Source organism: Cyprinus carpio, chromosome A15 (genome assembly GCF_018340385.1).
Source record: "Cyprinus carpio isolate SPL01 chromosome A15, ASM1834038v1, whole genome shotgun sequence".
Lineage (NCBI taxonomy): Eukaryota > Metazoa > Chordata > Actinopteri > Cypriniformes > Cyprinidae > Cyprinus > Cyprinus carpio.
The window spans coordinates 17678787-17706415 of NC_056586.1; the positions used below are offsets into that span (position 1 = coordinate 17678787).

The 27629-nt window shown below is 38.6% G+C and overlaps 1 protein-coding gene across 2 annotated transcripts; it reads right to left on the minus strand.

The window, feature by feature from the left end:
* Positions 1 to 267: 267 nt before the first annotated feature.
* LOC109104371 (protein phosphatase Slingshot homolog 2-like) lies at positions 268 to 27629 on the minus strand. Of its 2 annotated transcripts, XM_042771280.1 has the most exons (15): positions 27436 to 27629; positions 22153 to 22196; positions 8107 to 8219; positions 7502 to 7566; positions 7309 to 7430; positions 7151 to 7216; positions 6991 to 7056; positions 6700 to 6894; positions 5203 to 5296; positions 4920 to 5048; positions 4576 to 4622; positions 4331 to 4477; positions 4027 to 4227; positions 2678 to 3560; positions 268 to 1980 (listed from the first exon to the last, which is right to left on the minus strand). In XM_042771280.1, the coding sequence occupies exons 1-15, from the start codon at positions 27496 to 27498 to the stop codon at positions 676 to 678; spliced, it is 3540 nt and encodes a 1179-aa protein (XP_042627214.1). In that variant the 5' UTR covers positions 27499 to 27629; the 3' UTR covers positions 268 to 675. The 2 variants fall into 2 exon arrangements, with proteins under 2 accessions (XP_042627214.1, XP_042627213.1); XM_042771279.1 differs by lacking the exons at positions 22153 to 22196; positions 27436 to 27629 and adding an exon at positions 13998 to 14637.

Here is a 27629-nt window from a genome sequence, read left to right on the forward strand (position 1 = left end):
TACATCATACTGCAGTACTGCTTCTCACCACATTGTGGCGCTATTGTTCAAACAGCACATTTCACTGAAAGAAAAAAGGTCATTAGCTCAGATGATAATAATAAACAAGTGAATAATACAATATTAATATTAATTACCATCACCACTACTAAAATACCTCGTAATATATTCATCTCAATCTTAAAAACTTATAAAATCCTGAAAATGTATTGATTAGATACTTGAAGTAATAACCTGTCTACAGAATGAATGACTTTGACAAAATAATTAAAATAGTGCCGTTTTATTTTGTAATAGTCACAGCTAAAGCACAGGATAAAAAAAAGTTTACCAAGTTTAGCTTGGTTTCAAACAGAATCATGACTCCACATGCTGTCAGACATAGTCAACTCTACCGTTCAAGCCAGTGCAAAAATATTAAAATACAAATGCTATCTAAAAAAAAATACAATAAAAAAGAAAAACAAGAGAGTAAAGTGCATGTTTTATGAGACAGCCCCCTTGTTTGAGTTGCTACCTGAAAGATTCTGTACACAAAACTGAAAAAAATGTTCACTCATTCACACCTACAGTAGTATACAAATTTAGCTTAGACTTCACTGAATGAAACTTGAATTGGTTGTAGTCTGAGATAGTCCTTCACGCCGACAAAAATCAGCGTGTGAAAGTTCATGGTCACATGGTATTATACAAAACACTGACTGTCTTTTTCTTGTCCAATGCTTTGCGGAAACGACGAGCGGGGTGAGTCTTCACATGTTGTTGTTGTTGCGTGGACATCGAAACAGTGGGCTGGACTGGGGCATGTTCAGGGGGACTGGCTCCACCCACTTGTCTTTGCTGTGGGCATGAGGTTGAGAGGTGGGCTGAGCCTTCAGTCCTGCCCACCTCCATCAAATGAACAGCAGAATCAGGGGCAGAAGGGTTCTGAGGTAGAACGCGCTGCTTTTTATGGGCATCGTCATGGCTGTGGGTCAGTGGCAAGGAGTGAAAGGTGGATAAAGAGGAAGAGGAGGGTTGATGAAACCCTGTGGTAGCCGGGTGGAAGTCCCAGTTGTTCAAGTCATTAGTAGACAGCTCTAGTTGGTCTAGTTTAGCAAGTGAGGCAGAGCGTTTCATGAGCGAAGGAGGGGTGAGACCAGCCTGTCTAATGCGGGCCTCAATCTCCATGGCTCTCTGCCACATCGCAGGTGTTTTGGGCTCTGTGCGCTGCTCCCCATCTATCGAGTCCTCCTTGTCCTCATGTGACTGGTTCTCTTCAACTTGTCCAGTGCACAACCCCAATCCTCCAGCCTCGAATAAAAACGCCTGGAGCTCTCGAAGAGTCTCCTGGATCTTCTGCAAGTCCTCATTGCTACGTGTCAGTCGGACATGGGGCCTCAATGGGTCATCTACGTCTGTCTCCAGCTCAGTCACACCTTCTAGCCACAACAGAGAGGAAGAACCAGAGCTGGGCTCAAGAGTGGGGTTCAAAGTGATCTGGTCGGCCTCCACTGAAACACTCTCTTCAAGATAGACTGAGAAGTAAGGATCAGGAATTATACCAGAGTCCTCATCATCAAGGACTTTGGTGTAATCTACTGTTCTATCTGTAGCTTTTTGGGGCTCAGTGCAGGTCAGAGCTGCAGTGTCCTCTGGCTTACTGGAGTAAGATTGTGGATCTGAACAGTCCAAACACGGGGAAGGAAGAGGAGAACAAGAGCAAGGAACCTTTTGACCCTGACGTAGAATAAGCTCCAACTGCTCGGTGGCCCGGCGCACGGATCCTGAGGGCCTGTCGGTGGGAGAATTAGTAACCGAAGCCGTTTCCTCATCCACGTCCTCCAGTGTAGCAGTTTGAGGTGAGTTGCGTGCCAGTGGCGGACTGCAGGTGTGTGATATGGATTCCAGTTCAGTAACTATATGACGCACAGACACACTGTTGTCATTCTGAGGGAGGTGGGGCACTGCATCTCTATTGGTCTCTGAGTGGGTGTGGCACTAGGAAGGAGAAACGCAGAAATATTGATTACAAGAGGTAACTGCATTGTTCCATTTCACTCTCAATAAAGAGAGCTTACCACATTAATGTAAATGTTGCCACATTAAAGGAATAGTTCATCCCAAAATGAAAATACTTTGCATTCATCATGTCATCATTTAAGCACCCTCACTTTGTCCTAAAATCAACTTACTCTTACACTGGTGCACATAGAGCAACTCCTCAGAGCTCAATTTTTTTTAGAATGGGGGCTGCATCTGCCAGAATATTATTAAGATCGGTTTCATATTACTAGTCTTCTGAAGCTACGGTAGAATTTTTCACCATACCATCTAAAAATTTGGTTCAATCCTAACACAAAGTTTCAGAGAATTAAAATAACGTTTTTTTTGTAAAAAATTGAAAGCCCAATGTTGTTCTTTTGTGTTCCACAGAAGTCAGTCAGTGTTTTTGTCAGGTTTTGAATAACATGAGGGTGAGTAAATGATGACAATATTTCATTTTTGAACTCTCCCTTTAAGTGCAATTCTAGGATAAACCAACAGGAGGCAGTGTTGTACTGGTGTCATTTCCCTATACTTCCTGTATTATTTACTGATTAATAAATGAGTCATTCCCATTCATGTTTTATTATTTATCTTTCGACATGACAAAACAGGAAGTGCAATGATCTCTGAAGTGAGTGCCAACTCTTACCTCATCAGCTTCCTCACAGGAATCATCCAAGGGTGGGGTGGATCTGGATTGAGGTGGCAAGACAGCGGCCATTTCAGAAAATGAGCGAGGCTGACTATCCTGGGACAGGCAGAGGAATTTCTCTCTGGCGCTAAAGAAGTCAATGCTATCTGTGCTAAGGCAGGATGTGCCAGCATCCACAAAGTCATCTGCTGTTCTCAGTTCTGCAGTCCTGGGGTAGTTGTTATCATCACTGGAGTCCAGCCTGGGTACCGAAGGGGCTCCTGAGGGGCTGTCAGCCTCGGGCGTGCTTGAAGACGACAGATTCCCTTCATCTTTACTGAGAGCACTTTCCAGACATAGTTCTAAACTTTGTGACACTTGATAAAAGTCATTTTGATCGGGTGTGTTCGGGGACAACTCAACACAGTCTGTTTTTGGCTCAGGCACATGGTGAGATGACTGGGCGTTGAGGTCTGAAGTTGGATCACCCTCTCCCTTCTCTAGTGAAAGAGAAGGATCGAGGATGTGTAGAGTGGGAGGAGGATGGCGACGAGCAACAGGCTCGCTCACCGCAATGTTCAAGTGAGAGTTCTTCGCCATATTCTGCTCAGGCACCACTGTGGCCGCTCGTTGTCTGGGACGAGGTGGAAGGACAGGGTCTTCATATGCCAGCTTAGAGGGCAACTCACCCAATTTGGTATGACTGTTGCCCGTAGCAGGCTGTGGATTGGTAAGGGACTCAAGCACAGCAATGCCCAGTATCTGCTGAATGGTAGGAGGACTGTTGTTGTTGTGAGGGTCTGAGCGGTCCAGCGAGCGTGGTGCCTTGCATAGCGGCTTGTGACCCTCCGACAGATCGCTGTCTGAGTGGGAACGCCACAGCTTGTTATGCCTCTGTTTGCTGAAAGAATTAGCAAGGAAAAGAGAAAGAAAGAAATAGATGAGTGTCAAATGAGCAACTTTCATTGATGTGATGGAAACATTAAAGGATGGCTGAATCACTGAGGGTGGTGACCGATCTTTTAAACATACAAAATAGATCAGGGTGTGTGAATGGGAATGCAAACACGAAAGCAAGTATGACAGTAAAAGCTGCACAACAAAAGGAATGTGGAGAGACCTGCATAATATACATGCATAAGATCACAATGGCGACGAAACTCAACGCCATTGATTCAAAATACAAGAGCATTTACTCAATGGAAACTTCAACCTTGCTCTCTGCTGACCTTCTTTTTAGAGAAAAAATACTGCATGTAATCCTAAGGTCAATGTGTGTCAGTGAGGCTATTCTTTGACTCAAAAGGTAAGGGTGTGTGGGATAAAGAGAATTTCAATTAAGCATTCTGACCAAAGGTGGCCCATACCTGGCTAGCAGGATACCCTGGTACTCTTCAAGCTGCTTCATGAAGGATGGGTTTGGTTTGGTGACAGAGCGCCGTTCCTTCACATGGTCAAAGGCTCTCTCCAGGTCCCAGCCGTACTCCTTCATAGCATATGCGATCACGGTGGAGGCAGAACGACTCACTCCCATCTTACAGTGCACCAGACACTTCACCCCAGCTTTCCTGGATGACAAGAGATTCTTTAAAGCACACTTCCATAGAAAAGGGACGACATGGATTGGAATGTCAAAAGCACCAGAACTTCAGAAGCAGTCTTTCTACTTACTTGGCTTTGGAAATGAACTTGTAGGTGTCATTCCAATACTCCAAGAGGTTTGTGGCCTCCTCGTCATACACTCGGATGTTGTGGTACTCGAAAATCCCGGGGAAGAAATTATCAATCTCCCGCGTCACATTCAGGATGTAGCGAACTCTGAGGAAGTGGGGGTGGTAAAATTAACAATGACTGCATGCAGCCGGAGCGGATGTATTTGTTTAAAAAGAGAGGCCTGGAATAAAAGTGTCACCTACCCACTGTTTTGGAGCTCCTCAAGATTTGAGGCATTCCACTCTGAACCCTGGAAACACAAACAGAAATCGAATGTTATGGTTGACACTACTGAAGCAGGGGTCTCCAAAATTGCTCCTGGAGGGCCAGTGTCCTGCAGAGATTAGATCTAACTTGCCCCAACACACCTGCCTAAAAGTTCCTAGTATGCCTGAAGACATCTGGTTCAGCTGTTTAATTGGGGTTATTAACGAATCTCTGCATGCTAGTGGCCTTCCAGAAGCAGAACTGAACAACCCTGTCCTAAATTCCATAGTACATTAGTTCTCATTAGTGAGGAGTATAGACAACAGTGTGGGAGACCAACCAGATAGACATGGTCAAAGATCTCTGTGGGGCTGTCCATCTGGCCCAGGATGACAATCATCTCATTATCGATGAACTCCTTGAACTCCCGCAGGTTGCAAACCATCTGTATCTCCAACTCCGTCCGAATCTGAAGAGGAAAGTTATTATCCAATATGTTACCAGTTTTTGATGTGAACCCCAAGATTGACCGGTATTATTTAAGACATCATTTTGTTGGGTTGTACTGAAGGTATCTTTTTGACTTTGATATTGCATACAATATGCACAATGGATGTTTGTACCTCTTTCGAAGTGACGTTCTCCAGGTCCTTCTGCATCATGATCTCTCTCAAACGGGTCTTAATCAGTCTCTCTGTGCGCTCTCTCTCAGTTGGCCTGTGTACACAAAGCCCGGAATCATAAATCAACCAATTTCATCTCAATGTAAGGTGCGTCTCACCTGAAATAATCCTTTGTATGCCTGTGTGGTATTGTTCGATTTAGGCTTCACAAAAAACAGAAACCTCAAAACAAAGCCTTTGTTTGATTTAAACAAACAATTAGAAATCAAATCCCAGTTCAGTTGCAGTACGTGCAAATGGTGAATGTGCGTCATCCCTAGGCATGTCTCTTCAATGATAACAACACAAGCACTGATTGGCTCCCAGGGGACTGCACTGTGTTCTTAATCACTATCAGTAACCTTAAAAACACTGCTAATGTAGGTCCTTTAGCCACCTTCAGCTGGTGGCTGTGTGCATGAGGGCAACAGGTTTGACAATCCGAGGGATGAAAAGCCCCTATGTGAGAAAGTTAAACATGTTTACACATGCCACTTTGATTGACCTTTCAAGAAAAGAGTGACAGTGTAGAGTTACAGTCCTATCATATTCCTATGTATATCCATGTGAAGTGCCCATACTAAATCTTAAGTTATGAACTCTTTACCTAATAGATAATAGAATAGATCAGCTTCACTACTCTCTCATCTCTCGAGGAAAACATTATCTCTATGGCTCAACATAGTTGCCCTGTTTCAGGGTCACAAAGTATCTACTAGATCGACAATATTCACTCACCTTCTCAAGCCACCTGTTTCCATCTATCCGCCACTCTACCTATCTATCCCGCCCATTTTTCCGACCGTAAATAAATCTCAGCGTGGAGCTATAAAAAGCAAGTGGCCACAGTCATGTATTTTAAAAACACATGCACGTGGAAATTCCTCCAACTGTGGGGAAATTTCCTCCTACAGTCCAGGCAACATCTTAGAAAGATTACAATATCAGGCCACAGTGCATCTAAGAAGTTAGCGTTCATCTCATTAATTTGGCAATAACATGTTGATCTATTCAGGGAACACCATGCCTCCTTGACTTGCTTCACTGCAAACTTGCCCTCTTGGCCTATACGACTGAACTTTAAGCTTGCATCAGACAGTCGCTTGACTGTGTGTGAATGCACGTGTCTCACTTTTCCAAAAACATGGAGTGATTTACAACCCAAACACTGCAATTCACCACTATTGACTATAAGAGAACCCATGTTTTGTAAACATCAGCTTGGCCCTAAATTTGAAAAAGCACAATAACCATACCCTTGCTTCATAAAGATATTGACCCATTCCCCACAATACCAAAGCAAAACAAACAAGTGAAAACTGGGGTTTGTAAGTTTCTTATGCTTTTGAACGAAGTCCCTTAAGCTCACCAAGGCTGCATTTATCCGATCAAAAATGTTATAAAACAATATTTTACTAAGCAAACTTACTGAACGATAGTGTACATTATGTTACTCACACATCTGTGAACAGCACAGGCGAGTCTGCACGGTGGGACTGCACGTCTCGCATGGCATTCCACTCATTGATGCAGTGCTGGTCGGAAGTCACACGGCTCTGATAGTAACTGACCCAGGTCAGGAATAGACTGCCAGGGTAGTAGTTATGACATCGGGCCACCTCACAAACCTTATGCAGGGACTGCAAGGCTGACCTATGAGTATGTGTGAGAGACAAAATACATTAACACCATGTATAAAAAAAAAAAAAATTATGAAAGTGAAAAAAAGCTGTCTTTACAGGCACTTACCACATGGCCTGCACAGAGACCGGTTTGAATACATGGACTCGGTTAACAGTGGACACACTGAAGCCACTAATGAGAGGAACAGAACACGTTCAGTCTGAATACTTTATAAAAGTTGTTTAAAAATGCAGAACTTGGTTTGTGTGTGCATGTTATGCCTCACCCGTCTCCATCCAAGTGTATAAGCGTATCACTCCACAAGGGTAAAACCAGCCCAACTGTGCAAGTGCTGCAGTAAACATATGACCACATGTTATGAGCACCACCTTCTAGAGCAGCAAATGCAAAACGAATGTATCAGAGCATCTGCATTATACTGACCTGTCTGAATTGGTAAAGTCCATTCCCAGAACCACACTTTCTTCAGTGTCCTGTCTACCATTTGTGGAGATGATGACCATGTACCGTGTACGCAGGGCATAAGCACTCTCTAACCGGACAGCCTGTGATAGAGACACAATCAGCATTCTGATGACTGTGTTTTGATTAATTAGGTCTGAATGGTAGTAGTTACCAGGCGGATGGTGTCCTCTGGGCGCAGCAGGGTGAACATGGTCTGCAAATGCTGCTGAAGGTCACCTGCGCAGGAACCATTATCAACCATAAACCTCCCAGATAATAATGCAGTGACATTTGCATACTACAGTTTAATTTCTCAGAGGTCAATTTCACTTCCTCCCATACGAGACATATGCTTTGTCAACATTGTATATCATTATATATATTTGTTCTTAAAAAAAAAAGATTAAAGACTGAAGACTAGAAAAGATTAATAAAATACGTACTATTGCATCATACTGTATTTTATAATGACTGACAGTTCCTAGGGCCCATTCATAATGCATTCCTGTAAACTAATGGGTCTCATAAAGAAATCAATGCTGTCTATCTGCAGGCACAGCAGTATGTCTATCAACATGAATGCAAATGCATGCACAAAAATATTCTTCAGTGTCCTTCATATCCAGCCCAGTCTTACACATTGCCATATGATACAGCTCAAAGCAAAAGTGAAAACAACAGAGACAGATTCCATCTAACCATTATATTGAGGTGCATCTGACAGCTGGAGAATCACACAATGATTGTGTCAAGAGAACCTTTCATGCCGTTTCATACCTGTGTGTTTGTTCTGCCGCTGTGTGATGCGGGGTGCTGAAGAAGGGGAGGAGCCATTTCCCCGCGGGAGGAAGAGGGCGGCACCTTTGACGGTCAGGAAGTTCTCGCTGATACTGATGACAAAAACAGCGATAGAGAGAATGTATATTATTATGCATATTATACTAAAATAGAAAATGCAGTTAAATGGTCAACATTTAGATCTTGAATGGTACAGACATCTGGAAGCCACAGTGACACGAAAAATGCTTGCCAACTTGGTATAAAGGACCACCAAGCATTCACATACGCGTTTGAGCACTTAGGCTCTCAGAACATCAAGAGGCTCAATCTCAGATCTCAAAGGGACATAAAATATGTGAACGGGCTCACGCTGCATGTGAGAGAGATTGTTTCCAGAAATCACTATGGAGACGCTGTTGTTTATCAGCTTGACTGTGGTCTCTGCCCGGCAGAGGCTCGGTAACAGAGCGGGAAGTATTTGACCTGTAACAGCTGTTGTTATGAAGCACCTCCTTCAACTCAACACTTACAGTGACCTGAGGTCCCACTCATAAACTGCTGCTCCTGTATCACATGCCAAAGGCTTTGGACTTTCCATGTCTGACTCTGAAAAATTCCCCTTGGAGGAACGTCTGAGGAATCTGGGTAATTCTGCGGAAACAAGCTCTCTGTCTCAGAATTTTGGGGGAGGAACGATTGCAGAATTGAGGGAACGCAAGAAGCCCAGGGCAGTCACACCCCGAATAAAAACACAAAGAAAAAAAACAAAAACATCAGGCTCAACTGAGCTCATTTCCCAAATCTCTGTCACCCCTGACCCAGCTGTTTCCTCCCCTCTCTAGTCTCAGTTTTTTGTCTCCTGTCTATCTCATGGCCTTTCTCTTTTACAGTCGGCCCCAGGGTCCAAAACTAACACTTGTTAAGCACAAAATGCAAACTTTTTTTTTTATTAGGAAACAAAACATTTTAAATCAAATTATAAAAAAACTCACTGATGTAAGTGAGAAAAACACATAAAACATACAATCACTAAAATATTTGGACAACACGATGTAGTTTCATGTTTTTGTAATAAAATCCTACTCACCCCTTGCTTTTGGGTGTTAAAAAAAACATTTATTTAGCAAAGGATGTATTCAAACGATCATAAGCAACAGTTTGACATACATTTATACAGTCAAAATACACATAAAAAAAACAAAAATAAATAATAGTCATCAAAAAATCCTAAATAAATATCTATTTAAAAAAAAGCTATTCATAAGAAATGTTTCTTGAGCACCAAATCACATTTAAAACTCTTATTTTAAAGCACAGACTTTAAACTTTTGAACAGTAGTTTATATTTTAATAAAAGTGCAAAATACAGTTTCATGGCCAGGACATGACGCACACTTGCCATTGGCAGGTGTGATAAAATGTTAATTTTGGACCCTGTCTGCCACTAATATGGCTAAAAGATGTTTTTTAGTATTCTTTTGTTTTTTTATATTCTCTTGTAGATATGAAACAATGAAATAAAAGCCAAGAGCAAGACAGACACAGAGTGACAGTTCTTCATGCTCTGCAGTTTGCACTTTCATGCTCTGAGCATCATCTATCAGCACATGAGGGGATATTATCTGCAGGCTGATACAGGGTAGTGGCTAATTTTACCAACCTAAAAATAAACAGCAGAGTAAATGAATGCTGATGGACTTTAACAGTGTTGGTAGCTACTGTATACCATCTCATATAGCCAAACATGACAGCTAAAAGAGCATTTGGGATGGAACTTTGTAATTTTGTGCAAGATTGCAGAAAGCATGCAAACTGCTTGATTACAACATCAGGGTGTGATAAGGATTATTGACTGTTCGATAGTTTGCATGTAAAGAAGTTAAAATATAAATATGAAATTTCACCCCTTTTAATTAAATTTTGGTCCTGTGGTGTTCCAAATTAATTTTAAAAAGTAAAAATATTCCATGTAATCTCTCAATTAATGCTTGTTCATAAAATCTTCATGCTTAATAAAAAATATATATATATATATGATAATTAAAAAAAAAAAGTAAAATGGTTTGAGAAGGAGTATAACATTTAACACAAGTACTTCAGGTTAACTATTAATATACTGATTGAGATAAGTGCAAAATGCAGTTTACTAAACTCCAAAAGCTTTGATTTGACACCATTTTAGTGACATGTCAAGAATATGACCTGGAACGCTGCGCTGGGCTGGTTTTCGCAGAACAAGTTGTGCAATATCCGTGTGCAGGGAGCGGAGAGTGAACTGAGGCCACACGATACAATTTCCACACACTGGCATTTCACCAAGGCAGACATGTAAGGAAGGGCAAACACATTCACACACGGGAGAAAAAAAAAAAAAAGAAGAGAATCCATATAGGTCAGACAGAGGAAATAGATGACCTGCCTCCGCTCGTCTACACACAGCTTAGGGAGAGAGAATGAAAAGAGGGTGGGAGGGTCATCTTTTGGCATGAAGCACTGGACAGTACTTGTTAGGGCACAGACCCAATCATCACTATGTAAGGGACTGTTAAGAGCAGTGCAACATGCTGAAGATGCCTGACCCCCACATGTCCCTGGCCATATTAGACACTCTCCTACTAGGGTAGGGATAAATATAGTCCCGGGCTGAAGGCCTTATGAGTTCAAACCTGACAGAGATTCAGAGCGAGAGCAGGAGATGGCATTCGGTCAACTTCTGAGATACAAATTAGGCCCCTTGCCACTAATACAGAGACATACAGGCACAAATAGACTAAAGGAGAGATGAAAATAGAGGCAGGTTTGGAAAACCTGAATGAGGACAATCAAACACTAGAGCAAAATTCTGACTAGTACAGGCCTAATTTTTAAAATGAAATGAGACAGCGAGGCACTATTCTGGTTCACAGTCCTGCATTCTGATTGGTCCACATGGGTGACCAACTTAAGTCCTGCTGACTATACTGAGGAAGAGAGGAGGGGGTTCTTGTGAAGGGTCAAAGCAGAGAAGAAATGTCTGCCAAAGAGGCCACTTTTTGAACTATGAAAAATAATATTTCAACATTTTCGTGTGTAAGATTGTATTTTCAGTTTAAGCAATATGTTTAATAGAAAACGTGTTTCGGCACCCTCCACAAGAGGGTACAAATAAGATTAGGTCAGTAGAAATGAAGTCAATTTGGTGAAAGGAGTTGATTGTCTATGAGAAAGTGCTGCCTGTACACCTCAGATATTATGATTTCTAGCCATAAACAATAGACGTGTTTAAAACTAGTTATTTATGTTATGCCATTTTTAAAATGTTAGAAAATAGTTTACGTAGCCTAGTTGTCACTCTCAAAGAACATGGGATTTAGGCTTTTATTGCTTTAAAAAATATTTGTACATCTTTAGCATCATCTCTTCTAAGAGTTAGGAGATAGCAATTTTACAAAACCAATTACGCCCCATTTTTAAACTATATCAGACTTCCCCATGACAATGCCAACCCTTAATCCAATCACGTGCATATTTAACTGTACTTGGAAGTTGTTTAACTTCTCTACGTCACATGGTGTTTGAAGCAATTGTGTTTCTCACTGCAAGTTTCCACACACTACTCAACTTCCTTCCAGTACATCACACCTGTAACTTTCCAGGTTAATCATTAAAACTCACTGACAAACACAGACCTTATCTTGGCTTTGATTACCTTAGCAGTGTATGAGGAATAATGGATGTTTTTATATCAGCATGGGGATTTCCATCAGGTATCATCAATGACGAAGATTAAGGTTTACTAAAAATCAAGTTCCTCATCCTAATGTTTGCAAGATAAAACAAAACTCCACCCCAGTGATCAAGTCTTTCCTATGAAGACAGTATAAATAACATCAGTACTGATTCCGCTGCATAAGGAGGAAAACCGTGACACTACTGACAAATGTCAGGTGACTGCTTAATCAGTCTAAAAACAAAGCCATATATCTCTGTTCTATGCACTGAAACATAAAAGAAACCAATCGACTGGAGTTTAGGCCTGACTATAAAGATTTCACAGTCTGCTTAAGTGTACAGCAATTAATTCAGTACAGTTTTTGCGCTTTCAAGCTGTCTGAGGTCGTAGACATATGTAAAAGCTGTGGTCGAAACTACAGTGTTCGGCTAGCAGTGTTAAAAAAAGCAAACACAAACAACATGCAAACATGAGAAAATCTCATTCAAATCAAATTCAGCTATTGACGTAAGAGCTCAGTTTAGCAACCGATAGGTTTGTTGTGAGATCCGCCATCATATTTTCATAATTAATTCTGATATCTTGCCAAAAAAAAAAAAATCCTGAATGGAAAGCCAATAACGTGTCAAACATTAAAAAGATTTCACTTCACTTTCCATCCCTTTAAGATATTTACATTTGGACATTTCATGCATCTTGAATGATTGCTATTTGATGGGGTGCATACATCACTCTTACAAAAGGCCACATAAATGTCTGTAACAGATATCGTATCTACAATCCCCACACAATATGCAAATTTAACTGAGTTCACTTTTTTGATAAAGCTACTAATGCTGGACAGCATCATTTTGCAGAAGCTGACACAGCTCACCAAGTTCTGCAAAATTACCTCAATCAATACAATCAGTTGTTACAGTACGTACTTCATTTTCTTTGGAGTTCCTGAATTTCCGTATAGCCTGAACAATTTGATACATTTGCCAAGTCACATCTTTTGCATGTCTCAAACCACTTCCTGACTTGCACTGTTATCCATCAGAACTTGAAAGCAATTTTGCATTAAAAACAATCTGACTTGTTAAATGACATGATGTGATCTTGTTCTCTATCTTGATGCATTCAAGTTTAACAAATCAAAAAGTATATGAAATAATTTTGAGGAAAAATAAAACTGCTTTGTGTTCATATATTCTGCAATATGAGAAGCTAACACTGACATGGATATTTATCAAATACTTAACTGCAATTAAATTATACACTATTCTGGGGTCAGTAGGATTTTTTTTTTTTTAAAGAATTAAATTTATTCAGCAAATATGCATTAAACTGATCAAAATATACAGTAAAGACACTGTAACAAAACACTTCTATTTCAAATAAATGTAGTTCTTTTTTACTTTCTATTCATTAAAGAATTCTGGAAAAACTGTTTTAACAAGAATAAATAGCAGAAAACTATTTTCAACACTGATAATAATAATAAAAAAGTGTTTCTGTAACACAAAATCAGCATATTAGGATGTTTTCCGAAGGATCATGTGACATTGAAGACCGGAAAAATGGCTGCTAACAATATATTTTGCCACCCCATAAATGGATCCTTGGTGAGTATGAGACTTTAAAATACTTTAAAAAAATCTTACTGAACTTTTAAACGGTAATGTTTGTAGTTTGCATATTAATTATTAATTATACAAACAATAAACACCCAATATCACCTACTACAACCAAAACACGCCATTACAGAGTGCCTCTACTTATGTTGATTTCCTCAAAAACGTACTAGAGACACCATCATAATATATCCATGACTTTAAATGGTTATGGTAAATAGGTGTGGCACGGTTATAGTAGGACTCATCAATTAATTAACCTCGTCAACAGATTGGTGAATCACATCTCTCTCCCGACTCTATCTTTCACGACACACAGTCACGTCACAAAGGCTTGAGAAACATCCACTTCTGCTTCCAGATGTGACGAAAAGTATTTCAATGTATTTACCGTCACTAATTGCATTCGTGTGAAAAGTTCGAGACTTGATAATCAGCATCAGTGCAGTGATAAAAACAAACAAAACTAAATATTATAAATTAAATTATAAAGACTTCAGTGCGTAATGTATGACCACTATGCTCGTGAATGCGGTGAATAAAAGTTTAACTTTACTTACAGCTGGTTGATCTGGTTTTGAGAAGCGACCGCGTTGTCGGAGAAGTACGGCATGATTTTTGCCCCGCAGCAGGAGCAGAATCCCCGGGCAGAGGAGCTCTCCGTGATCGCCACACTCTCCAGAGTCATGACGGAGGACCAGAGAGCCGGATACCCTCAGACAGACCCCTCTATAGCCATCATACTCTCCCAAGTAAGAAAAAGCTACCCAAAATAAATAAATCAGGTGATAAATGCTTTGTCCAGTCTGCTAAAATAGTTTTAAAATGACCCGTCCATAAGGCCTTAAAAGGATACCAACGTGGCCTTAAAATAGCGTAATGCTTAATAAAAACAAACAAAACAGTCTCAGTAAGTTAACCGTTTCTTTTAAACCCGGCCTCTAAACAGGCATAAAACAACAAATGAAAACGTAAAAAGCTTAAAAAAAAAAAAAGAAAAGAAAAAAAAAAAAAAAAACCTAAAACTAAAAATAAATCTGCATGTGCAGTTGCTTTGGCATGAGTCGGCGAACCGCTTCACTCACACACACTCTGCATGTAAGAACTGCGGTGCGGCGCACTAATGCTTGAACAGAGGGAAGGAGGAGCTGCTGACATGTGCTCCAGGAAGGGTCCAATGTAGGACTCCACAGACTGCCGACAGATTAGACACTCGCGCAACGACAGAGACAGTTCTTTCCATGGGCAGTGAAGTGGCTCTATAGCTGAGGTTTAAAAAGAACTTCTGAACAGGGAAAAATAAATACATTTAGCAAACCAGGTTTAAATAGCCAAGAAGTGTATGTTTATGGGTAAATCTGACAAAACACATTACACTAAGATCAAAAGGTTTTTTTTGTAGCTATTGTCTTAAAAAAAAAAAAAAGAGAACTTTTCTATTTTACATTAATACCTATTTTAAATTGAAACCATAAATACCATGATGCATAAATACTTATCATTTACATGAAAAACTTATTTGATTTTTGAGAAAAGAAAAAAGACCCCAGAATGTTTTTCTACAGGTTTAGGATGTTCTTTTAAGACCCTCTTGAGAAATGTTGTAATCAAAGGCTTTGGTCAACTTTGGTCAACTGAGTGACTTCTCAGACAGGAGAGAGACAATATAGCTTGTTCACGCAGGTGAAAATATTCAGTCTCTACATTATTTAGGCCATGGCCTGTCTTATATAAGTGAACACACAAACAAAACAATGCCTTTGTTGTCACACAAAGTAAAAGGGCACATGAACAGCAGGCTTTGAAGCAAAAATAGCATCATAAGGACTCAAACATCAACAAATACTTTAGGTTTGATTCTGAAGTCACAACAGATTAGGAGAGGTAACAAAGAATATCCTATGGCTAAACATTATAAATGTAAACATTCTTAAAAGTCAAGGTATTGATAATATTTTAATATTAATATCAGGAAAGAGAACACAGAACAAAAACAACCAAAGAGAGATTTTTGGATTTATAAATTCAAGGCTATGAAATGTGTGTGTAAAGTAGTGAATGTTTAATCCTATATAATTGCTATACAACATGTTAGTCAGCTGTTTACTAATCATGTGACCTACTAAAGAAATTATACTATTCTCACCTGTGGTAAGTCCTCAGGGAGAGTAACTGCAGGACACGTAGCCATTAAATAATAAAGGCTTTTTAACATTTTTAACATTCACTGTTATATTAATCAAAATGTGTGACATGGCCTGCCACCAATATTTACTGGCAGAACTAAATACTTCAAATACATCACTGATGATCACGTAAAAAAAAAAAAAAAAAAAAAAAAAAAAAAAAAACCTTACTTCCCTATTCATTAGAAGGGAAAGATCATTGTTTTCAAACCACATATTTGGCCCGTCACAAGATTCGGTCTATTTATTCTGTGTATCCTTGTCAAAGGCAATGACCTGACCCAGAGCTATGGGAAAATCCATCTTGTTTAAAAAGGCCCAAGACGAAAAAAAAAACACTGTAAATCTCTCATCTAAATAGCTGAGTGAGTTGTTACGCACAACAAGATAGTCATACTATCATATTTCATTCAAGGATTATTTTAAAGCAAAGGTGTGCTGTACACTAAACACGCCACTACAATTCCAATGTGTCTCAATAAAAGCCTTTAGTAGACGACTAAACTTCATTAAGACATTAACGTGATGGAGGAACCTGGGTAGTTTGCCTCAGTGCAGTCCAGACAAGATGTCTGTGTTTGATAATAAACATCAGTCAGTACAGAGACCAACTGTAAATCAACAAAGTCGGACAGCTGGGAATCAATATTGGCATACTAGTCAACTGTTCCCTAAAACCCATTAGGGCTGCTTGTTTAGAGCTCACTATTCTACATGTTTAGGTGTATTTATGTAAACACACTTATAGCTAAATCAAAGACAGATCTGCCACACGTGTGAATGCATGACGTAGGTTCTTTGTGTTTAAAGCTGATGGCATCACAAGATGGTTTAAACACACCCATCTCCTTACGTTACAATACATCACATTCTGCATTCCACTGCATTTGCTCTACTGACAGCATGTAACATCTGAGGCCTTATCAAAAAACGCCTCTGGCCTGTTAGCACACTCAGGGTTGTGTAAGCTACTTTGTGTTTATATCAGAGTTTTCCCATCGGACTTTCTTGGCTGGTAATTTGAGATGTTGCTGTTGCTGTTATGTTTACAAAATTATAAGCCCCTCTTGTACAACAGTCTGCCATCTTGCATGCAATGTCCTGGAAAAGGTCACTAATGCTTCCAAGATTATGGACACTCCCTTGATTACCCCCATTTCATGACTGCAGTGTTCTTAAGAGCCAGCTGTTTCCTATACTTGGAGCTGGGAATGTGTCTGATACCAATTCCTACTCCGTTAAAAAATGGTCAGCCACATGGGAAATCCTGTGGGTGGTATGTCCTAAATCTTATATTGTTTTGTAAATAGTTCATTTACAAAACTGAACTATTTTATATATATATATATATATATATATATATATATATTACATACATACATATATCAGGGCTCTAGAGTGCGACCAATTTGATCGCACATCCGGCCTAATTTCTCAATGGTGCGACTAAAAAAAAAAAAATCAGAGGTCGCAGCCGTTCGAGGGAAAAAAAAAAGTCTCCGCGACTCTGAAAGTCTCCCTGTGGTTCAGCAACAGACACTAGAGCCCTGCATTTCTGCCCGAGCCCGACGGACCCCGACTTTTTTACGCCCCTTGAGCCAGGCTTTGGGATAGTTTTAACATCATAGTTCAGACGCTGGCCAGGCCTCCCGCCTGTTTTAGACTTCTCCTTACTTTTATATTTCAAACATCCATCAATTAGTGATGAAAAAACAATTGCCGCGCTGGTGGAAACAACACAAGACCGTGCTACCGCGACTGTCAAGAGCAGCTGGACGGTGTTTAGTGTCCCGCCAGCAGCAGCGCAGCTGAACAGTTCTCCGTTCAAATACACGCAATAGGCTCAAGCTTGCCGCAAAGCACCGGCAAAAGTAATTACCATAAATGTAACAGGGGGAAATAGTAAGTAGATATTTGAATTATTTACTAATAAACTAGTATTTTCTGAGTCTGTGTCGCAAGGATGAAGTTGCTGATCTCAATAGATGAGGAATGCATCTTTATGGATTATGATTATAATGAAATTTGTTTTCGATTTGTTTTTATTTCGTTAAGTAATCAATTAAAGCTTTCTATAGATATATGTATCATATCTGTGAGGCATGTTTTCACTGAGTTTCGGTTCATTTTTGTACTCCTGATAAAGACGAGATGCAGAAAGCGCATCGTGTTTGTTATCTTTATTTAATAAAAGCACAACTTTTTGTTGATATTGCGAGTGCACACAAATAAAAGCCCCTTTGCAGTTACGAATGACGCAAAAATGTGCATTAGATGAGCCTATCTACTCATAAAAAATGCAAGTGATCACGCTGGAGTCTCCATGTCCTGAAGCGTCTCCGCACAAACTATTGGATATAGCACACATTTATCTGGGTCTAACGTTTAAACGTTGTTATATGCTTGAACTGTTTTATATCTATAGATTTTATTTTAGGCGAGTCGTGATAATTTGAGAAGGCTAAATTGATCAAACATAGGCTCACTGTCTAACGCTGGCCACTTGGTCGTTACTTTAAAAAAAAAAACTAAAACTTATATTTAACAAAAAAAAAAATTTCTTAATTAACTTAAAAAAAAAACAAAAAAAAAAAACGAAACAAAATATAATCACTTTGCTAATTCATACAAAACTGAACTATTTTAATAGCTGAGACAGTAGTATAAGTTGTTTAGGGACTGTTTAGCTGTTCAGATCAGACACTAGAGCACCTTCATTCAGACACAGTGGAAGATCTGATCAGAATCAGTGTAGAGGGGTCAAGTCTGGAAGATTTTGCTGCTAGAGAGAGTGTGGCCAGCTGGTTAAGCCAAGGCCAAAGATCAAGAAGGCCAAACTACAGGAGTTTGCCATCCAAGGGGCATGTGACTGCAATAGAGGATAGTTCATAAGACATTGAGCCATGAGATGTTCAGTTTGAAGCCCTTAAAACACTAAATTTGGATATTCTTTTTATTTAATTTATCTTGAGATATTTTAAGTTTAAATTTCACCTCAGTGAAGCACTTTAAGGACCAACACTTTTTCAGTAAGTTACCTTTCTTGTAGATTTGTGCTTCAAATTAATAACTTTATGTTGACCAGATTGTTAGTTAATCATTAACAAGTCAATATTGCCTATATGGACAGCGATTAAAAAAAAAAAAGTCAACTTGTAAAACTGCGGTGTTAAATATGATGTGGTCGAAAATTTGGGTGCACCTAACTTTTGTGCTGGTTCACCTAAAAATTAGGCGGAACCTTAGGCGCACCAGTGCAACCAGTGCAAAAAGTTAGTTATAAAGTTATGTGTATATATATATATATATATATATATATATATATATATATATATATATATAAATCTTTTTTGTCTTTTCTATTTGGTGGACACAACCTGATGGATACAAACCAAAAGATATGATTATAAATGAATGATAAGTCTGGTATCAGTTCAAAGCAGCTGTAAAATATATAAGCCAATAAATGTAAACCTGTGACTAAACATCAGATGATAAAAAAAGATTATAAATGCATAAAGTTTTAATGTTCCTTAGCAAAAAAAAAAAAAAAAAAAAAGCTACAATTCACATTGGACATGTGTGGTGCATCTCAATGTGTCAAAACTAATTTTTTAACTACATTTTTAACAAAGCTAACAACACTGGAAACGGCCTTCTGCACTAAATTATGCAGAAGAAATACAACATTATAAATGGTATTTAGCACTATAACTCTACCGGATAACATATTTACACCTGACCTGGTAAAAAATCTAGGTGGAATGAAATAAAACTCAGGCATGAATAAACTTGCTTTGCCCAGCCCGGTGAGAAACAGTCGTCAAACCAAATTCATTTACACACACACACACACACACACACACACACACACACACACACACACACACATAAATATATATTTGTACGTGGTCTAGAAGAACCTGTTGGGCCACACTGCTGTGACTGTGCACAGCCTTAATTTCTCTGCAGTTTTCACTATATGCTGGATCTATTTTTCTATTCTGCTTCCTGGTGCCTGTATTTCCTGCTTTCTCTCTTAACCACCCCCTTCTCCAGCCCCAAGACTAATTTGAGCTGCTGGAATGAGGCCAGTGCACAAAGCAAATGTATTGCAGGCCAGCTAAGACTGAATAGTTCCATAAAAAAAAAAACACAAAAAAAATGCACTGCAGGCCTGCTATGACTTACTAGTCCCATAAAAAAAAAAAAAACGATAAATGCAAACGATGACGGTCCTGCTAATATGTACGACAGTCCAGATACGCAGATACAGAAATCTCTTTAGCAGCTACAACTTTTGCTATATATTTTAATACATTTCATTTGTTTTTATCATGTTTTTATTCATTAACCGCATCATTCTTCACATTGGGTTTTACAGGCTTGACCAAGTCCAGTTTAAAATGCCGCCAAGATACAAACCACATTTTGTAGTTTACAAGTGATTGTGAGTCATTTTATGACCAAGTCTCAAAAGTGATACCCATTTGCAAATTTATAACAAGTGGCATACAATTGTCCTGTTCAAAAGGATTTTTTTTCTATGAAAGAAATGAATAAAGTCACAGTAAAGTCACTCAGCGGCACGACTGTAGTAACATTAATAAAAAGCAGAAATAGCACCAAATCAGCATATTAGAATGATTTCTGAAGGATGATGCAACACTGAAGACTAAAGTAATGGCTGCTTAATATTCAGTTTTGCCACCACAGGAATAAATTACATCTTAAACTATATTCAAATAGAATACAGTTTTTTCAATTGTAATAATATCTCACAATATGACAAATAATTTATAAATTATTTTTAATCAAACAAATGCAGCTTTGGTAAGCATAATACATACATTTTATTAAAAAAAAAAAATAATTCTTACAGACCCCATTCTTACATTTTTGAATAATAGTGTACATTGCAGCATTAAAAAGCATTTATTTAATATAGTGTTCCTGAGAGTACTACAGATCCTCTCTGCACCCCTTGAAGTCTTAAGCAAAATATTTCAGTGCTAATAATTCAGGCCAATTGTTATATTATCCAGGGTCAGGCTGTTGCAGGGGGGTGCCAGTGGGAAAAGGCAAATTAAAACACACACACAGCTCAGAGATATGAGAAAATTGTAAAGAAATGACATCATACTTATCATAGGATTACCTAACATGCTGTGTAATTGAGGACATGTGTGGCACAGCATTAAGAGTGCCAAGTTTTGGGGTGTCTTGTAAGCTTGACCTGAGTGTTCTAGTTTTTGTCTTGGATACTACACAAACAAAAGCCTGATGTCATTTAAGACCCTCCCAGACGATTCCAACTCTGGTGGTGGAAAGCCAAACAGCGTTGCATAACCAAGCTTGAATAGTTATCGGTCCACCAGGATTCTTATGATTCAAATTAGATCGGAGTCTGAACCCTGTCCAGACCCTCTAATGAAAGCCCTAAGCTGTCAACCATGTGCTGCAGACCTTGTACTCTTGCAATTATATTTATATATATATATATATATTTATCAAAACATATACAGATATGGACACATACCAAAACAAAATAAAAGTCTAAACATTAATTAATTACAATTACAAATATGACTGAATGAGCTATGTTCAAAGTCGATAAATGCACAACTGTGACTAAAAATCTATTTTTTTCCCATTTCCTGCTCTAATTTTTTGGGGAAAATTGAGTTAAATACAAAAAAATGTAGAGATCAGAGTACTACAGTTTTATTAGCTTTTAATGGCATCATTAAATTAGCCAAAATATTTCGATAAATGAACACACACAGTGTAGGAAATGCGTAGATTTTTGGATGCCATTTCAATTCTGCAAATCAGATTTTGTCTGGGTCTATGTATAGAGCCTTTGTTGTTCTCATTTGATGTCCGATTTAGCATAAACCACAATGGTGACAGCGTGAAAGAATTGGTTAATCCAAAACAAGAGACAGACGCAAAACAAACAAGTCTGATGTCACTTACATACGTGTGTACCCTAAAATACACAAATATTGCTGACCTCAGAAACAGAAAACTGATATTCATGCAAATATTGTTGTTTACTGGATTGCAAAGTCACGTACACAAGGTAGTCACAGGTCACCATCTTCCTGGTTTCACTTACATAATACCTATCTAATTAAAAAAAAAACATTTCTAAGTCTGAGACATTGATTATGACATCATCCGAATTATAGATCAATTTCCACTCTTACTTTAGTTTGATTTCTTCACTAAGCCTATATCTGGCCAAAAGAGGCAGATCAAGCAATGCAGTTACCCATTCTGAACTTGAAACAAACATTACAGCTCAAACGGTGGCAGGGTTTGAATATTTAAGTCATGTACTGTTCAGAACACTCCCCCTGGTGGAGATACTGCATATCATAAATTGTGTTAAAACTAAATTGAATGCTCTCCTCAAAAACAAAGACGACGGTTCAGAAGTGTGGTTATGAAAATAAGAGACAATGTGGATTTTAACAAGCTGATGGATGAACAGAAGAGGTTATATGCAGGCCTGTGGACGTACCTCCTGGGCTGAGAGCGCTGGTCATCTTCAGCACTGCCTGCCTCCTGCAAAAAGAGAAAGCGAGAAAAAAAAAGAGATACAATGGTCAGACCTCAAGTGCATTCACATTCACATGGTGGCCCAGCAAACTTCAGCAAACAACAGAAATGACACACACACAAAAAATAAAATAAATTATTCCCCACTGCTGGAAATGTACTGCCAGATTTTTAATGATTATTATAACAATTAAAATATGAATAATGATCATTCATATTTTTTTCAAATTGAACAAAATACTGTGAACTGCCACATGAAACAGCAACACACCTTTCTAATATGGCTAAAAAAATCAGTTAACATAATTATTGTTCACAAAGTCAACTAATATAATCAGTATTCATCAATATTCAATTAGATTCATTTTCAAATCATCTGCACACCTACAAATAAAAAATATAAGTCTATATAACACTACCATTCAAATTTATTTTGTTTTTAAAAGAAGTCTCTTATGCTCATCAAGGCTGCATTCAGTCGATCAAAAATACAGCAATACCGTGAAATTTGTGACAATTATTACCATTTTTAAATTGTATTCTATTTTTATACATTGTAAAATGTAAGTTGTGAGCAGTCATTAACCTGCCTTCAGTGTCACATGATCCTTGAGAAATCATAATATGCTGATCGAAATTGAATATGCTGATTTGTTGCTCAAGAAACATTTATCAGCATTATTGATGTTAAAAACAGCAGTGCAGCATTTATTTGAATTAAAAAGAAATAGATAATAGCCCCAAACTTTTGAACGGTATGTAGATAAATTTATATGCTGAATAAAATCAGCATATAGTTGGTGAAGGCCATCATGAAGATAGGCAATCCACAAACACCTCATTAACCAACAAAACAGAGGGGGATGTTTATGCAAAACACCTTCTCCATCTGCAGTCTCATTATTGAAGAGAATCTTTTGTCTACTTACTAATGAAAAGTCAAGCCTTCTTATCGTGCAACCCGTCTTCCAGTGATTGCTATCTTGCAAAACTAAACCTTCTCACTCATATTTCCTAGCTAAGCCAAAGAAACATACGCACACAAAATTCACAAATAGATGTGTGATTACTGCAAAGCTTAAGGATTCCTCTGCTCACAAAGGCCCTATGTTTAATCCATGCTGCCTGTCTCAGTAATCCCAATCCCAGTGTGTTTTCTCAGGGATGAGGCAGCCAACCCATGCTTCACATGGACATCACAACCCAGCACTTCACAACAACACTGCTTATGCTAAATAAGAGGTAGTCAGACGCAAGTCAGACTACAATCACCATATGCTATTGGCAGCAGACAACACTGTGCGATAAACTGCACTCCAGTGCCATGAACTCAAGGTGTCTGTGACAATGTATTTTACTTTAGTAAACTGATGTAACTCTATCAGTTTATTTGAGAAACTGGCTAATTTGCTAACCAAATACCTGCTCACAGCATGTAAAATTTGCATGGGGACACACATCACAAGCTTGGCATACTAATAAGGACTTTGTCTGGAAAACCTTGAGGCATCTCACTAGATGACTCACATGGATGCCTCAATGGGGTCACATGACAGACAGCCGGTCATGGGGGGGTGAATTTTTTGAGGTAGGTCGTCCCAATTTTAGGACTCAAAGCAAACAATAAAACACTTGACTTAATTTATAACAGCTTTCAGTTGAAAGTCTGAATGTAATGTTCAGAACAGCATACTAGCATTACCATATTATTTTTCAATTGCATCAGTGTGCATTCTGTGCATAATATGGATTTTATCATGCGGTTTGACAATAAACTGAAGATTTGAGTTAAACTGTTTTTTCAAATTTATTTATTCAAAATGCGATTTCAAAATAGCATATCAACTCATTACATTTTTGCATTATGTATCCTACCCAATATCAACCATGATCACAACCTCATCTGACTCATTACTGGATCAGACATCCAAAAGTTTAGATATTTTAACCCTATAAAACCTACTGCATCATATTTGGGGCATATTATTGGGATATATGGAGTGACAACTGATATTTATATGCATTTCATGTAAGTAGTTTGCTATACTGTTATAAAGATCTAATTTATTGACATTACACACTATCAGAATTTCATCTTACTTTTTGGCTATATACAGTAAATATCAGCAACTGGACCAAAGTGCATATTTTTGCTCAGTTTGACCCTCTGAATAAAACTTAGGTGTTTTTTTCTCCAAGTATGAGCTTTATATTCTCATATATCAAACTGTGACTCATAAAAGCTTGATGTATCAAATATGATACTTAGGAAAAAACACATATGCAAAGATTAGATTTTTTTCTATTTCACATGACACTAATAAAAATACAGAGTTAATAAAATAAAAAAAAAAAATAATAATAATAAAGCTTTTATTTCTAAGATGATAACCGGACGGCACTAACTGAAATATGCAATTTAATATTGTTAGTTAACAACAATGTTGAAAACTTATATATTAAGTGTTTGTTGCTGCATTTTATTCTGTTTCAAATAGCTACTATTAAAGAAAAAGTATATGTAGTTAACAGTATATCTGCAGAGTAACTAATCATAAACAAAGATAATAATAGTCAAAAAAACGTATTCCCATACCTGAATTCTCAATCGATTTGAAAAGGACGGTTTGGGGTACAGAACTGAGCTGCAGGGCTTAAATATCGTAATTTCATCCCATGGGGACAGTCTCAATGTCACTTAAAATTGCCTCTTGTGCATCGTAAAATGAAGTGAAGTGAAGTGAAGTGACATACAGCCAAGTATGGTGACCCATACTCGGAATTCGTGCTCTGCATTTAACCCATCCAAAGTGCACACACACAGCAGTGAACACACACACACACCGTGAACACACACCCGGAGCAGTGGGCAGCCATTTATGCTGCGGCGCCCGGGGGGCAGCTGGGGGTTCTGTGCCTTGCTCAAGGGCACCTCAGTTATGGTATTGCCGGCCCGAGACTCGAACCCACAACCTTAGGGTTAGGAGTAAAACTCTCTAACCATTAGGCCACGACTTCGTAACAAAACGTGACGTGGGTTTTACAGAACTAACCCAGTTTTCATGCCCCATCTCCCCCTTTACATCAGCAAATGTATTCAAATGAACAGTGTTGTCCACATCTCAAAATAGTGGATTTAATACACATAGACTTTGTTCACAATAGCATGCTACCATACTACTATTACTGTTTCAGTACACAGTGTGTATAAGTATACACAAGCATTTAGTCACAATATATAAAATCACTCTCAACACTTTATTGATATATTTACACTTTATTTATACTGCATCTCTGAGAGTTGACAATAGGCACAGGCAAAAGATGTGGCAACTCATGGTCAGTCTGTACAAGACAGGCAAACATTACAGGTGTACAGGTCCTTCTCAAAAAATTAGCATATTGTGAAAAAGTTCATTATTTTCCATAATGTAATGATAAAAATTAAACTTCATATTTTAGATTCATTGCACACCAACTGAAATATTTCAGGTCTTTTATTGTTTTAATACTGATGATTTTGGCATACAGCTCATGAAAACCCAAAAATTCCTATCTCAAAAAATTAGCATATCATGAAAAGGTTCTCTAAACGAGCTATTAACCTAATCATCTGAATCAACTAATTAACTCTAAACACCTGCAAAAGATTCCTGAGGCTTTTAAAAACTCCCAGCCTGGTTCATTACTCAAAACCGCAATCATAGGTAAGACTGCCGACCAGAAGGCCATCATTGACACCCTCAAGCGAGAGGGTAATACACAGAAAGAAATTTCTGAACGAATAGGCTGTTCCCAGAGTGCTTTATCAAGGCACCTCAGTGGGAAGTCTGTGGGAAGGAAAAAGTGTGGCAAAAAACGCTGCACAACGAGAAGAGGTGACCGGACCCTGAGGAAGATTGTGGAGAAGGACCGATTCCAGACCTTGGGGGACCTGAGGAAGCAGTGGACTGAGTCTGGAGTAGAAACATCCAGAGCCACCGTGCACAGGCGTGTGCTTTTGAACCAGAAACAGCGGCAGAAGCGCCTGACCTGGGCTACAGAGAAGCAGCACTGGACTGTTGCTCAGTGGTCCAAAGTACTTTTTTCGAATGAAAGCAAATTTTGCATGACATTCGGAAATCAAGGTGCCAGGGTCTGGAGGAAGACTGGAGAGAAGGAAATGCCAAAATGCCTGAAGTCCAGTGTCAAGTACCCACAGTCAGTGATGGTCTGGGGTGCCATGTCAGCTGCTGGTGTTGGTCCACTGTGTTTTATCAAGGGCAGGGTCAATGCAGCTAGCTATCAGTGATAATAGTAACATGAACATAATTATTTGAAGGTTGACTTTTTTTGTATTAAAAACACTTTTCTTTTATTGGTCGGATGAAATATGCTAATCTTTTGAGATAGGAATTTGGGGTTTTCATGAGCTGTATGCCAAAATCATCAGTATTAAAACAATAAAAGACCTGAAATATTTCAGTTGGTGTGCAATGAATCTAAAATATATGAAAGTTTAATTTTTATCATTACATTATGGAAAATAATGAACTTTTTCACAATATGCTAATTTTTTGAGAAGGACCTGTATGACATGCCATCTGAACCACAAATCTTGTGAAGATGGTGACAGTGAGTTTGTGAGAAAACCTTGAGGCATTTCAGAGAAATTAGGAAGTGGTATGAAAGTCTGCATTACTGGATCAGGCCAAAACATCCACAAATTTGTACAAACTTTAACCTCAACTGAGGCACCCAGTGAAATTACACATATCCCAGATATATCAGTGAAGATTTATGAAAATAACACAAAATCTAAGTATTTCAGTTTTAAATAAGAAACTTCACAATTTTTAACAATCGATTTATATTAACCAAATGCAACAAAGTGACAATGCAGTACAATAAAGTTTCTGAAGTCCAGATGTCACTGCAGATCAGCACTAGCAACTAGCTCACAAAACTATCTTACACTACTACAAAAAACAACCGCTTTTCCTACCTAATAAGTCGTCAACTTTAAATTAGTAACGTTTTAGTGATTTTAAAATAACGTTTCAAAAATATGCAACATTGAACTACAGTACGAACGCTTAAACACAACAAAGCGTGACCGGCTAGTTCCATGTCTACCACTGATAAGCTCAGAACCGTTTTGCGCATGCGCATACCGAGTGAACACACTAGCTGCCGCTATAGCTCGGACATGAATAAAGTCATTTAATAAGTAGAAACAAACCGTTGAAATAGATAAGAAACTCACCGACACACATGAACTAGAGGTTGTACTCGGGGTTGGCGACCGCTGTACGGTGACCAGCGCCATTCAAGGTCCAGGAACACAAGATGTGAGAGAAGGTAGCGGCGAAACTCACATCATTTGGTGCCGTCGCACATAGAAAGATGTGCAGCGTCTTCGAGGTCGCTCGCGTCTGCTTGCTCTGCGCATGCGCGATG

Excerpts from the sequence above, each read along its gene's own strand:
- LOC109104371 (XM_042771279.1), bottom strand. The coding sequence starts at position 14,125 with ATGACTCTGGAGAGTGTGGCGATCACGGAGAGCTCCTCTGCCCGGGGA. Across the intron at positions 7,567-8,106 it reads GCGGCAGAACAAACACACAG|GTGACCTTCAGCAGCATTTG; the intron begins GTATGAAACGGC and ends GTTCCTGCGCAG. Across the intron at positions 7,217-7,308 it reads GACTTTACCAATTCAGACAG|CACTTGCACAGTTGGGCTGG; the intron begins GTCAGTATAATG and ends TGTTTACTGCAG.